Here is a 14,959-nt window from a genome sequence, read left to right as displayed (position 1 = left end):
GAAAAAGTATGTAATATTGTCATCCGCCCATTCCCCGAGGGCCCCGTTTCGACATCTACTTACTCAAATCGTCACTTCTTTCGATATCGCTGTTCTTTCGATGTGCAGTGAGGCAGCTCGCTAACCGTCTGCCTATGTGTAGGATCACGGAGGACATCCTGGCGATGGCGCGGCCCAGCACGGCGAGCATCGCCGCCAGGAACATCATACAGCAGTTCCACAGGTAATATTGTTTCATAAGTTTGGTTATAAAACACAGTCTTTATATTGCTAGATTAGAAGTTAGAAATAGATTTGCGAAGGCAAACTTCAGTTGCAAACTTCGCGAAGAGCCATCGACTGTGATCAATATAGTAACATATTGATGTCGATTCGGGCAACCAACAACTGAATATTATCTTAATTTGACAGGACTAAAACTAGCTGCATCTCTTTCTTGTTTATATTGTAAGTGAAGGATGACACTAAGAGCACGTGTCTGCCTGAATAGGCAGCAATATATGTAATGATTTTGAATATTATAAAACGAGATACAAGGGACATTTATAACTTACCTCAAGAACGACTTAAAACGGCTCTAAGGAATGGAGACTTGTGCCCTGCAGTAAGAAACTGAATCTGAAACTGCCCAAAAACAAAATAATATACCTACTTACCTACAATCCAATGAAGAGAGTACCCTTTAAAACTATAATTTTGATGCTTGAAGTATATTACTTATTTCTAAAATAATATAAATTAGTATTTGGTTCAGTTGGGGCATCCGCAGCGTGGTGAACCTGCAGACCCCCGGAGAGCACGCGAGCTGCGGCCCCCCCCTCACCCGCTCCGGGTTCACCTACGACCCCGCTGTCTTCATGGCCAACGACAGTACGTAGTTTTAATATACATATTAATATAGAAGTATATTAATTTATATGTGTATGGCTTTGAACAGAAATGTCGGGAAGAGCTTGATTTGAAACGCGACGAGCTGAAGGCCCGACCATCTGCGGCCATAACATATAACTATATCGGAGGTGTGCTGACGTGCAGTGAATGTGGCCGTACATTCACTGCCAAGATCGGTTACGTCAGCCATATAAGAGCGCATATTAGGCGTTCCTAGATTGGAGACTTGTCGCCATGGCCGAATACGGCTGGGAAGGATATATATATTAATTTAGTAGTATATTATACTAGCTACATGCCTACATCAGACATGTCGCTGCAAATAAAAATAACAAAAAAGGTTGACTGGAAGAGATCGCTCTTAGCGATAAAGCCGCCTTTGCCCACCTTAGAATAAGTTTATCCTGTAAATGTTTTGTAAATTTGTGTGCAATAAAGTGTTTTTATTATTATTTAAAAATATAAAAACAAAAGCTAGGTTAGGGTAGAAATCACTTTAAGCGATAAGGCCGCCATTTGCCGTGTACCTAGTTAAGAGTATTTTTGTAATTAGTTCTTTTTATTTTGGTGCAATAAATTATATTTGTATTTTGTATTTGTTACCTTTGGTAACGCCAAGCCGCTGCGCTACACCGGTTATGTCAGCGCGCAGCCGTCTAGCTAGATCACTCTTCGAATCAATTCACTCTCTTCAAAGAGTGTTCTTTTAATTATTTACAAGAGTCTATTGTGTCGTACGGTCACGAGCACACTTTGGTACCATGCCACATTATCTTATTTGACAAATTGAACTGTAAGTCTCACTAAATGTCAAATGTGTTAGTGCGACAGAGTCCTAAAGTGGGTACATTATATTTCTCATGACTGTACAGCAACCCGGTTGTTTTTGAATCATTTCACCTACTGGCATATAGTACTATAAGTACATATTCTCATCTCACTATTCATGCGTGTATTCCAGTTTACTACTACAACTTCGCATGGCCAGACTACGGTGAGGCGAGTCTGAGCGGGCTAATGGACATGGCCAAGGTGCTGGCCTTCGCGCTGCAGCAGGGGAAGGTGGCCGTGCACTGCCACGCAGGTACTATCACTAACATTTCATTAACATTCATGTTTCGATCTTACATATTTTTCACGTGCTCAGCAGTGAAAGAAAACATCGTAAGGAAACCCACATTCCCGAGTTGAAAATTGAAAATGCGTTTCGCAGGTATGTGAACTAACCAGTATTAGGCTAGTTTTCCCTTCGCGGATTGGAAGGTAAGACAGGCAGTCGCTTCTTTAAAAAATCGGACCTGTCAAATCTTCAGTTTGGGTGGTTTGTGAACACGGAATAACGCTAGGCAGATAGATAAGTAGTTGCCTCTGCTCATGCGTCTCCCCAGAACACACCGACCAATTACTGCCGCTAAATGTCGAAGTCAGTGCAACGCTTGAGGTATTTGTCGTATCTGACTACACATTTAGTACTTTTATCGACCTCATCGAGACACAAAACTGTCAACACACCCTAATCATCATCCTTATATCGTAATTCACCTTTAAAGTCTTATAATTATTGGTACATACAAGAATATAGAATGAGTTATTATTTACGATAAATTGTAAAGCAGATGATTATTTCCCCGGAAGAAGTGTAAAAATAAACTAACTTAACTGTAATAAACAAGTATAAGTAAGTATTAACTTGATAATTAAACTCGGTACTTATTAATAGTAGGCTATAATTAACATAAACTGCTAAATTTAATTTTAAAAGAATGATGTAAAAAAGCCACTAAACAATATACTTAAGTAATTAAATCAGTAAGTATATGTATGTAGAAACCCAATGCCCGAGAAAAAGTAACTTCAGAGAGTGGTGTGACCTACCTAACCTGTAACTTTAACTAGCATGGATTTACCTACGACTTGGAAGTCCGGATGATAGTCGCTGGCGCTACTCAGTAAAAACCAGACTTGTTAACGACTTCAGGTTAGGTAAGCGGACTCTGAAATAAACGTGGGAAATTATAAGTACTTACGGGGCATTCGTACATGGGTACAACTCCTCATCACTAATTTAAGAGCCACGCTCTTGTCGGTATAGCATGCTCCATGATAGTTGTTTAGAGAAAAATAGGGCAGTGGTTTCCCTCTTGCTTTCCGCCCCGCAGTACTTTGTCTGACGCGATTGGGATGGCGCCCAGAGTAGTCTATTTCAAACTAGGACTGCCCCCTACATTTGATATTTTCATAATGTTTTTTCCTAAAATTACGCCCCTCAAAACCTAAAAACTGGCTAAGTACACGCATGACACGTGCACATTTAATTGTCACAATTTTTGACTTAATTTTTCCTCACGTAACAAGGACGTTACTGATAACGACGGATTGAGTCCTAACACCTTATTCAACAGTTACCCGTGACCTTCCGATGGCCACGTAGATAATGCAAGTTAATACCAGTAATAAAACACAAGTACCTGTGTAAACTACGTGTTATTCTTAAATACTAAGCTGACGGTAAAAAAATCGACTAAATTTTTGACCAAACCGGAGATTTGGAAAAACACTCTGTCCTACGCAAATGATTGTTGGCCATATTGTTTTCTTTTATTTTCTGACTCCAGAGTCAGACCGTATCCTGATACGGTCCCCTATAAAATGATACCTACTTACTTACATACCTACAGTACAGTAAGTATAATCTGGCGTATAATATTAAGTATTTCAAAAGCAAATTATTTTACAAGATGTGACTCTACTTATTGACAATACGTTCGATAATTGACAATAAATATTTATGCGCAGTTTATAACTTGAAACGTAATTGCAAATCACCCATTAAATGATTCAATAGTTAGGTACCTAAGTACCGATATAAAATAAATAAATATGCTTGTAAGTAGGTAAAAATTTTGCAGAAATATTTATTGTTTCTTACTTTTTATGTTGCGATTCTTCCGTAGTTTAGTTTTAGTTTTATTCTCATTTCTAATACGAGCTCTATTAGGTATCTCAATTATTAGTATAGACACCAGTTACCTACTTAGTCATCTGAGCTCAAGATTATATATAGGCGCTAATTGCAATATTTACAAACCTACCGTGTTGCAATGATTGCTAGTCCAGTTCCTTAACTAGACAGGTACCTACTCGTCTCGTCAAACAATATCAATGCATATTGCGTGTGTATTAGGTATACAGACCACGTCTTGTCCGTGTTTACGTGCTTCGCATTCTTAAACACATTACATATGGAAGTATTGTCCAGTGTCAATGTTTATTTAGAGGACTAACCACGCTCCGCTCGTTACAGTATAGAGACTATAAGTTTGTAAATAACAAAAATAAATACAAACAATTTGAAGTGACGTATAAAAGCCGCGCATTCCTATCCTTTGGTTATAGTGGGACGAGAACGAATAGGACTTATTACTTAATGTGAAACAAAATGACATTATCAACATTATATATATTGCATGTAGTGGTGAAGGAACAGTCGCATTGAACTGGGTTCACTGCATCCGATTACCGGTTGAATTGCGTCTACTGTTTCTCTATCAGTGACTGCGTCACTCGCGCGCCGGAACACTTACAAACATGTTGTGGGCAATACACTTTATAACAACTTTAACTATACAACTAGTCGTATACCTGTGCCTGGTGTTTGTCGCACTAGTGGTCGTTCTGAAGGTGTGTTTGGAGCCGGTGAAGGGAGTATGCAAGTGTACGAGCAAGCTGCACGGCAGGGTGGCGCTGGTGACGGGCGGCAACTCGGGGCTCGGGCTGGAGACGGCGCGCGAGCTTACGCGGCGCGGGGCTCGCGTCATCATCGCCTCCAGGGACGCCAACAAGTCGCAACAAGCTATCGCAGACATCGTCTCCACCACCTCCAACACACAAGTTGAATACCGACAACTAGACCTCTCCAAGTTCAGCAATATCAAGCAATTCGCCGAAGAATTCAACAAACAAGAACCTCGCTTGGACATATTAGTAAACAACTCGGGTTGCGCAGGATTGGAACCACACATAACAGAGGACGGGATCGACATTGTCACGCAAATCAACTACTTCGGCGCGTTCTTACTGACGAACTTGCTGCTCGAGAAGCTGATAGCGTCGAAACCAAGTCGTATAGTGATAGTGTCGTCGGTGGGCCACCGCTTCTGCACGTTTGACCCTGAAGACCTGGCTGGGATCAAGGCCAATACTGGGTCACTGCTTAATTCGTGGACGGTTTACGCAAGAAGTAAATTGCTGCAGGTGTTGTGGACGAGGGCATTGGCGAAGAGGTTGCCGCTGGGAGTGACAGTGAATGCGGCGCACCCGGGGATCGTCAAGACGGATATATTTAACAGGCTTCCAGCGTTCGTTAAGGATTTGATTAAAGGGACTATAGGCCTGGTGTTCAAGACGCCGCTGGAGGGTGCGCAGACGATGGTGCACCTGTGCGTGGCTCCAGAGCTGGCAGACGCGTCGGGCGGGTACTACGCCGACTGCAAGCCGGCCACCACCGCCAGGATCGTCAAAGATGATAAGGTGGTCGAAAGAGTGTGGAATGAGAGTCTCATGTTGACGAAGAATAAGTTATAAAACCAGTGCCAGTTTTTTATATTAAATGTAACATACTCACGTAATTAATTAAAGTGAACATACAAGGAAAAATATTATGTTTTATTCCAAATTAATCCAAACATATTTAAATAAACACACTGTAAGTATTTAGCGAGTGTTTGCTCTTGTAACCTCGTAACACGTAGCTACCTGATAACATACATCATAGTGGAATTAGCAATAATCTTAGGATTTGCTTTAATATAGTAAGAAAGGAAGTAGGTAGGTGCCTGTGTAAATTCTAAATAAAACCATTCTTTGATCTTTGACCAAACATTTGGAACGGTAAAAGTAATTATCATAGGTAACAATAGTGACACATGAATTTAGCATGGCAATGAACAATAAAATACTTAATAAACATTAAAATACTTAACTATATCTGCCTGAGTTCGATTACCTTTGGTAATTGATAGCAACATTCGATACACGATTGTGCACTAGTAATGATAGGACTTTATTTATTAAGGAAAAAACATTATTTATTTTTACTACTTCATCTTCTATCTGGTGGGTTGTGAGGTGGATTACCAACCCCATCAACCCTAGTGTCAGGGTTACTATTGAATTGAACCGCCAAAGAACCCTGACATGGCTCATGTAACGCCAGTAAGTAGTAACCGAGACCAATGGCTTAACGTGCCTTCCGAAGCACGGATCATCTTACATTCGGACAATCTGGTGATCAACCACCACCACTTACGAACAATATTGCCATATTTTTCCTATAACAAACCGCGTCTAGGGAAGCGCAGTGTGGGTGGGTCTGGCAAGATGGCGGGACGACCTGCAGAAGGTGGCTGGAGCGCCTGGATACGTACGGCTGAGGATAGGGCTTTGTGGACTCAGACGATGCCCTGAGCCTCAGACGATGCCCTGAGCCTCAGACGATGCCCTGAGCCTTAGACGACGCCCTGAGCCGAGGTTCGCGCCAAACTGGGCACCCTCAGGCCTGTTGTCTTGAACGTTGTACCGGGTGAGAGCCTTCAGCGCTCCCCATTTGTCCGGCCAAGTAGTTAATGCCATCTGCGGCAAATCTACAATAAGTCACGTCAAAAAAAAGTTTTGTGGCGCGCCTTGGGAGAGGCCTATGTCCGGCAGTGGACTGAAATGGGCCGATAATGATGATGATGATACACTACACGCCGACAAGCTAGTATTGGAGTAGATTGGAGTAGGTAGATAAAACCGCAACAGACATTAGGAGTGACATGAGTAAGTTATAATAATTATTGTATCCGCTTTTCAAGATCAACGTTGATATCATCACATCCGCACATAAGGTGAAGATTTTACAAGTCCAGTTTTTGACAAAAGGCCTACCCAAACCTGCCTGCAAATCCCAAACTTGCCTGCCTATCTCAAACCTACATAATATGACGTTCACCACGAACCTACCTCCGAAATCACAATTCTTTGGAATGTGGGTTAACTCACGGTTTCCTTCACCGTTAAGTATGTGATATTAATTACAATATTTATGTCCAAATATAAATTCATTGGTACATCTTGACCCAAGATTCCAGCGTGGGAACTCTCACGGCTTTCCTAGTACAATTTTCTTACTAAAAGAAAATTATGTAAGTAAATATGTACCTACGTATATCTCAGGTCTGGGCCGTACAGGCGTGTTGATCGCGTGCTACCTGGTGTACTCGCTGCGCGTGCGCGCCAACGACGCCATCCGGCTGGTGCGCAAGCGCCGCCCGCGCTCCGTGCAGACCTCCGGGCAGATACTGTGCGTGCAGCAGTTCGAGCACTACCTGCTGCCGCAGACCGTTGTCTTCAGCTCTAAGTAAGTCACAGGTTATTTTTATCAATAGTTAGTTACATAAACATAAGGTCACGACTATTATCGCAATTGGAGCAGTCAGAGGTACATTCATCGCACGACGAACTGAGTAAGTGCCTACACCTCACCGACCTCTCTGTTACACCAACGTGATAGGTGGTAAGCCGTCTATGATGGTCGAACCCAACTGGGTTAGTGAAAACTGCACTTCTCATTTTTATTATAACAACATAAACATAAGGTCACGACTATTATCCCAATTTGGGTAGTAAGAGGTACATTCATCGCAAGATGAACTAAGTACCCACACCTCAACGAGCTTTCTGCTTTGGTTGTATAATTAAGTCTTGCTTGGTTTGTAAGCTGTTGGTTTAACAAATTAATGCCTTATACCTACCGTATTTTTTATCATCTCCCCTGTCAGGGAGCCGCTGATGCTAACCAAGGACAAGAAGACTGCAGAGTTCACGCTGCGGCAGTACCTGCACCGCCAGCGAGCCACGCTGCACGGGCTCGACGAGCGCTCGTTCAGAGAGCTGCCCAAGGTAACCAGCTGCTTATCACCAGAGGGCATAGCCAACTTGCAAATGTTTGCATTTCTACATTCAGTGCATCGCAGGCGCATCTTCCTTGAAGCGAGGTGATGTTTGCGTTTGACCACAATCTCATCTGATGGTAAATGTTGATGTGGTCTAGGGTAGATCATGCTTACCTAGCAAACACCTCATCATCATCATCATCATCAGCCATATGACGCCCACTGCTGGGCATAGGCCTCCCCCAAGGATCTCCACGACGATCGCGCAAACACCTACTTTTAAATAATTGGGACGAATTATACTTTAGCTAGTGTACAAATACATTTCTTATCCACGAGAGCTCGTTATAACATATTTAATCTTTGACCTAAGATTAATAGCAAAATAATGTGTTTACATTAGTTTTTGATACTACTCGTAGCAGAATAGGCGCAAGTAACAAATCTAATTATTTTTTGATACTTAGGTAACGTGATTTTTGTCATTGATCACCTAACAAAACAATGCTCTGGACTTCCCGTCAACAGTACCTACTTATACAATATGTCGCACCCCGCCGCCGATCGGTTATCTATGTCTTTCCCGGCTCTGTTTTCAGCAAGCGTTAGACTGACTATTGGTCACGTATCCTTGTGTAATATCCCCAGATAGTGTACTGCCTGTGTGAGCGGCTACTGCGGCTGTGTGCGTGCCAGCAGAGCCCGGGGCTGGACTTCCGCGTGCGCACGCGTCCCTTCTACAAGAGCTTCCTCGCTTATCGACTGCGACGCACGCGCCCGCCGGACCCCGCCACTCCTGTGGAGGAAACTACCAGTAAGTAACTACTTTATTATCACCAGCTAGAGAACACTGCTCAAATCAAATCAAATCAAATATACTTTATTGCACAGAACTACATTTAAACAATCAGACATAACACATGAATACAAAACAATTTGGGCGGCCTTATTGGTCTAGAGCAATTTCTTCCACTCCTACTACTGTCCCATTACTCTAGTTCCCTCAGATTTGATGATCAGACCTTTGTCTATTTTGACTTGTTTTTGGTTAGGTGTTTGATCAGTAAGCGTTATCCGAGCAATGGATTATGCATCAGCAAATGAATATTTTGACGAACTATGACCTATGAAGGTGTGTGACACCTTTTTTTTTTTGACGTGACTTATTGTAAATTTGCCGCAGGTGGCATTAACTACTTGGCCGGAAATCCGTCACACACCAACGATGTCTCTGTTGCATTATTTTGTACGTACATAATACAGGATGTTATTGCCATCGTAACGAATACTGAGGGGGATGATTCAGACCATGATTCTTTTGCGACGGAAAATTCCACTTGATATCAACTCAGAATCCTGGCCGGAATACCCTCAAAGTTTTCGTTACGATGTCACTGACACCCTGTATATGTAGTGTGGCTTACGAATGTTTCTAGTGCGCTCACAGACCAACGAAACCCAGCCGACGACACGAACGACGACGATCGTGGTCGTGGTCGTGTTCGTCAACACGTCGACCACGATCGTCACCTAGTCGACGACATCGACCAATTTTTGTTAGTCTGTAAATGCCATAAAGTTTGACTTATATAGTAAATAGGTCGGGAGTATTGGCATGTTATCAGACAAATTTTGCGACTCATTCCCAACACAAGTGATTTTTTTTACTTACTGGGAAGGCTTATTTTATGTATTACAATGTAATTAAGCAAATAAATGAGTTTTTTCATTTCATTTCATTAAATTATCTACAACTGATGAAATAAACCCTTAACGTGTGACTGAACTCCCAGCAGATCACGTGTGCGCGCTGCCGATGGTGGAGTGGCGTGACCCGGTGGAGGAGGACATCGAGCGCCACCTGGAGACTGTCAGCCGCATCACGGGGGGCTCCACAGGCGGGGGGGCGGGCATCCCCGCACTACACGTCTACGAGGTACACACACACACACACATACGCGATGTACGCTATACATAGCAGCATAAATTACACACATAGGTACTGTGATGACGTGTACAATGTACATAAGCCAGTAGCTTACCGGGTGAGAGCCCTCAGCGCTCCCCATTTGTCCGCCCAAGTAGTTAATGCCACTTGCGTCAAATCTACTATAAGTCACGTCAAAAAAAAACATAATTAGTAGCATAACATATAATTTATCACCAATACCAGTAGCAATAGGCAGGTATGTGACCTCAACTCCGACCCCAGGTCTCTATTGAGGTCGTTAAACCACAAAATCTTGGTTGCATAGTTTTGTTTACTACAATTAAGTAAACAAACTGTTACTTCCAGGCGTTCGTGGTGGACCACCACAGTCTTCCGGAGGATAAGCAGAGGTACCTGAAACAGCTGAGGACCGACATCAACCAGCGCGCTGAGGCCTTCGCCAAGATTGACGACGAGGTACGTCAATGCATACTTACCCAGCTTGTTAAATACAGCCATAACGATTGATTAACAAAGTCAATCCGAACCCTACTTAACTGTAGCTATAGATTATTTCTCTTTAACGATTATCATTGACAAAATGGTTTATTAACTTGTTATTTGTGTTTTACACAGGGTGTACCGTACCAAATACTGAGGGGGATGGTTCAGCTCACGATTCCGAGTTAATATCAAATGTAATTTACCGTCGCATAAATATGGAACTGAAAAAACACTATTAACTCAGAATCATGAGCTGAATGATACCCTCAGTATTCTGTACAGTGGTTCTAACACCCTGTATTTTGTAACTTCATTAAGGATGACTTTATGCCTCGGTGGACAGGCATCGCTTAATAACTCGTCCACTTAATTACCTTCACACGCAGAATGTTTCATGACGGCTCGCTTACCCGAGCCCTCAGCGCCCCTCACTTGTCCAGCCAAGTAGTGAACGTCATAACGTTGCAGGAGGACCCGGCGGTGTTGTCTGGTCTGCTGTTCGAGTGGCTCGAAGGTCTGAAGGCGCCGGTGCTAGGCCGCGAGCAGCTGGCGCTCATCGTCGGGAGAGGACACGATGTTGAAGCCACCGTGCTCGCGCTCGATCACGTGAGGAGGGGCTTTTATACCTATCATCATATCCATCTTATGACTACTAGTTGTAAGATATCTCTAACTCTTCCGGCCCACCCCAATAGGGAATACGAGCGAGTATTGTTTGTTTATTATATTGTCAGCCGTAAAGGCTATTTATTTATCTACTTATCTAAGAATTATTTTTAAATACGTCCCTAATATAAGTAGTAAGTGAGTAAGTAAGTAGATAATAAATTAAAAAAAAAACAATAAAATTTATTTGCCGGCATATACGGTTACTGGTGTAACTAGGTACCCAAAACAATCCAATAATTTAACTTTTCATTCACCACCAACAACGCGCAGTGGACCAGCGTGGTGGAGTACCTATGCTCCATACCCCCTCCGTACGTGGACTCTTAGGAGAGACGGGTCATGTATTAACTTAATAAACATAAAATAAATCAAATAACCTTTATTGTATATATTTACAACACACGAAACATTTTAAAACATAAACAACACAGTTGGCGAGCTTATTGCTCTACAGCAATTTCTCATCTATACTTACCAGGAGAATATAATGCTGGTGGAGTATCTGCTGCGCGTGGTGACACGGCTGCGGCCGCTGGCTGCCGGCAAGAAGGTGGAAATGCTGCGGCGACTGCTCGCCGCGCTCACGCACCAGACTGTCAACATACACGGGAAATGTCTTCCAACACGCAGGTAAGTACCAGGACCACATCACGCTAGTGGAGTTCTTATACGGATGCTGGCTGCCGGCAAGATGGTGAACGCTGCGGTGAAGTTTCCAGGCGGCGTACATCTATAAGGACATCGTATCAAATAGGTTGTAACTGTTGTCTTCTTCTGTTTACTCGTAACTCTACCTACCCTATTAGGGAAGACGGACGTGAGCTTATACCTATAAATATGGATGTGATTGTGTGTACTCTAAGTGATTTTAAACTTTTTTCAGAGATTTTGCGCGACTCCGCGATGGAACCTGCAACCAAGTGATCAACTTCTTTCTGCGAATGATCGTGGAACTACAGAAGGACATGGTGAAACCTGGTATTGACGACAACGACGTTGTGGTTATGCCGCGGAGGTGCAGAATAAAAGCTTGGAAATGATAATTATAGACAACTTGTTTTATTTTTATCTCCTTTCTGACACCAAAACCAAATATAAAAAAAAAATGGAATGAAATAAAATAATACTAGCGCCATCTGCTATCGAATAGCTTGAGCTATATGTCCAGTAATACTCCTATTAGACACTGGATGGCAGTAACGTACAGTACTACCTAGTATTTATAACTGCTCCAAACTGGTATTGTGCTCTATAAAATACCTTACAAAGTAAGAATTTTGACGTTTCGTTGTGCCTGTGTCACCGTAGTGGATTACACGTAGTCAATTTTTGTGTGTTTACGGCACAATCTTATCAGATTTTGTGTTCAACGTGCATTTTATAGTCTTGCAAACTTTATTTACAATGTCCTCAACTGAAGAAACTTCTCAACTCAAGGCGGGACATCCTCCTGCAGGTAAGCAGTTGCGCCGTAATCAATTCCTTTGTTTACATGTTTTCATCGGTAATTTATATGAAACGTAAAATTATAAATAATCGCCGCATATTGTAAACCATATGGGAACTTTGTTAACCGGCCTGTAATGCAACTTTCTCTTCGATTCCCGTTGCAGAGGTGGAGATATTTTTACTATTCTTTTTTGGTAATTTCGAAAACAAAAATCTTGATTTTATTATGCGTTACGCTGTGGCCTTGGGTGTTATATACGCTGACGTCAGTGTTATGTGAGATTAGCTTCTAGTTTCTGGTTGTGCAAACCTGGGTGTTGTCAAACAAAGAACAGCTGAAAACACTAGTCAATTATATTAGGGTTTTAGCATACTTATAAGTTTTTTAGTGTAACATTCACATTTTCTTTTTTTTATACAATCCTTTTTATGCTATTGAGACTATCCCTTAGTTACATATTACAGATACATAGTCGAGTTATTCAGTAAAGCACAATGCCCAAATTAGTGCTAAACATTTCAATGACTAATTAATTAATGTTTATTATCTTTATGTTACTAACAGGTAAATCAGTAAACAACATTTTATCTTTAAAAATTTTCATTCCCAGTGAAGGCCGGTGGTATGAGAATCACCCAGCACAAGGTGCCACATACTAAAGATACCAGCAAGGAACCTGCCAACGAAGATTTAACTGGACTGTCTGGCCCCTCCCCTGTCCCATCCAACCCGGTGTCTATCTCTGGAGCTCTGAACCGGGGCAACGCAGACTTTACTCCTGAAGCGGCGCAAGTAGCTCACAGTCCGAAGCCTCCGGCACACATCAACATCAGCCCGCGCCCCGTCATCCAACAGCCCAGGAAGTAGATTGATATGACGGTGAAGAAAAATATATTGTTTACATCAGGTGTTCTAGTAAAAGTCTATTCAATCATCAATGTACAAAACCCATTATAACACAGATTTTTCCTGTGGCAACCATTGTTAGCAGCATTGTTATTAAATCCCAGTGTGCTACGTCATTCAATGCTTATTCATAAATATCTACCTAACTAATGTTAGATAGAAAAATCAATCGGTCTAATCTCGACTAATACATCACTATGCTAATGAATGTCACAACACTGGCTTCCATAGTTCACAGATCTAGTTTGTGCTGTGCATTCATGATATTTTAAAATGTTTTCTATATTGAAATATAATCACTAATTGTACAGAATTGGCCGTTCTGTTTAATACCTACATAGGTAAACTAAGATGCCTATAATTGTTATGACGTTCTAAGGTAACAGGTTATTCTTCTGTTACCAATTAAATAAAATTTAAAAAAATGAGTAAATTTGGTACATGTTCCATATATGAGCAGGGTGGTTAAAAAGGCCACATTGAAGTGATTCATCTAAAAAAACAATATTGCAATTCAACATTTGCGCATTTAACAGTAAGTGTGCATGCTTGATAAATGTCAAGAAGCAATATTGCTTTTTTTAATTTAATTTCTTCGATGTGTCGTTTTTAACCCCATGTGATTTATATAAAACACCTTATGTAAACAATATATAACTAAATAATTGGTAGAATACTACAGCAATCTATAAATTTACATCAATCAATACATAAATGAGATGTGATATGTAGCTTAGTTGCTTAGCATACTACCACAAAAATATCTGAATACTTGAGTACCTACTACTTAAAAACTTAAGGTACTTAATAGCTGTGCTGTTTCTATAAGAAAGTACTAGCATTTTGAACAGGCAACAAATATAATTTTTGGTTGGAATGGGATTCTTTTGAGTTGTTGAGCTATAATGTATGTAAGTAGTTATTTGAGTATTCAGGGCAGCCTAGTGATTAGATTGGTATAATAAGAGAATTTGTATTATAAATAAGTCCAGAATTTATTTATTGTAATAATGAGTTGAAAGTAATTAACCAACCTCTCTATAACAACCTAATCTAGGCTCTATATATACACACTGTTTGAAACAAAGTGTGTTTGTGTCTTTAATTCTTTATGTTTCCGAGCAGTCATAATATTCCAAGTGTGTTTCTGCTTGAGATTATAATTTTGACATGTCTCCATTGATATATCATTAAAGGAAAGTAAATATAATAATATTTAAATGAATAAAAACCCACATGGAAAATTAACTTGTAGTTAGCACAAGAAAAGTTGAGTTTGAAAGTACAAGTTAAACCTAAAAAAATAACATGATATTAAAAAAATATGTAAAGAAAAAAATATTTAGTGCTAAGTTCATAAAAATTCAAAATTTCAGCAATAATATATGTTATTTTGTATTTTTTTATTGAATTTGGATCTATTTTCTCGTGTTTATTTGTATAAAGTATGTTTTGGTGCTCTCCATCCATTCATTGGTTGCATTTGTTAACATTCCTAAAGTTTATATAAAGTACATACATTTGATATAACATATATGAATAATGTTTCTAAACATGGTCGACGGTGTGGGACCATAGTTTTATAATGTTTTATATTTCTTTTTCTTAGGTTTTAAATATAATTTTATTAAAGCTAACATGAGTATTTGCATTCTGTTAATCGCGCCCAATAGA

The 14,959-nt window shown here is 40.7% G+C and overlaps 3 protein-coding genes across 6 annotated transcripts in view; all 3 read left to right on the top strand.

Annotated features, from left to right (window-relative positions):
• The window catches only part of LOC126376536 (protein tyrosine phosphatase domain-containing protein 1-like), a 39,681-nt gene extending 27,699 nt beyond the window's left edge, over window positions 1–11,982 (top strand). For 3 of the 4 annotated variants that reach the window (XM_050023994.1, XM_050023996.1, XM_050023997.1), the window contains 11 exons: window positions 143–223; window positions 755–870; window positions 1,853–1,975; window positions 7,108–7,291; window positions 7,713–7,833; window positions 8,475–8,640; window positions 9,620–9,762; window positions 10,123–10,233; window positions 10,729–10,866; window positions 11,408–11,559; window positions 11,813–11,982. In XM_050023994.1, coding sequence (XP_049879951.1) covers window positions 143–223; window positions 755–870; window positions 1,853–1,975; window positions 7,108–7,291; window positions 7,713–7,833; window positions 8,475–8,640; window positions 9,620–9,762; window positions 10,123–10,233; window positions 10,729–10,866; window positions 11,408–11,559; window positions 11,813–11,969 — 1,492 coding nt within the window. In that variant the 3' untranslated portion in view covers window positions 11,970–11,982. The remainder of the gene's footprint in view (window positions 1–142; window positions 224–754; window positions 871–1,852; window positions 1,976–7,107; window positions 7,292–7,712; window positions 7,834–8,474; window positions 8,641–9,619; window positions 9,763–10,122; window positions 10,234–10,728; window positions 10,867–11,407; window positions 11,560–11,812) is intronic. The other variant, XM_050023995.1, reaches the window with a different exon arrangement.
• On the top strand, window positions 4,136–5,547 carry LOC126376658 (retinol dehydrogenase 12-like). The gene has a single exon (XM_050024204.1). It carries the CDS (start codon window positions 4,480–4,482, stop codon window positions 5,473–5,475), a length of 996 nt encoding a protein of 331 aa, XP_049880161.1. The 5' UTR covers window positions 4,136–4,479; the 3' UTR covers window positions 5,476–5,547.
• Window positions 11,983–12,205: 223 nt separating the features above from the next.
• LOC126376746 (death-associated protein 1) lies at window positions 12,206–14,922 on the top strand. The gene is made up of 2 exons (XM_050024313.1): window positions 12,206–12,385; window positions 12,990–14,922. Exons 1-2 carry the CDS (start codon window positions 12,334–12,336, stop codon window positions 13,244–13,246), a joined length of 309 nt encoding a protein of 102 aa, XP_049880270.1. The 5' UTR covers window positions 12,206–12,333; the 3' UTR covers window positions 13,247–14,922.
• The last annotated feature ends 37 nt before the right edge of the window (window positions 14,923–14,959 follow it).

Source organism: Pectinophora gossypiella, chromosome 21 (genome assembly GCF_024362695.1).
Source record: "Pectinophora gossypiella chromosome 21, ilPecGoss1.1, whole genome shotgun sequence".
NCBI lineage: Eukaryota > Metazoa > Arthropoda > Insecta > Lepidoptera > Gelechiidae > Pectinophora > Pectinophora gossypiella.
The sequence above is the reverse complement of the archived record's forward strand: the minus strand, read 5'-3'. Positions and strand labels throughout refer to the sequence as shown.

Coding starts and splice junctions, on each gene's coding strand:
- LOC126376746 (XM_050024313.1), top strand. CDS start 12,334: ATGTCCTCAACTGAAGAAACTTCTCAACTCAAGGCGGGACATCCTCCT. Junction 12,386..12,989: donor GGCGGGACATCCTCCTGCAG/GTAAGCAGTTGC, acceptor TTTCATTCCCAG/TGAAGGCCGGTGGTATGAGA.
- LOC126376658 (XM_050024204.1), top strand. CDS start 4,480: ATGTTGTGGGCAATACACTTTATAACAACTTTAACTATACAACTAGTC.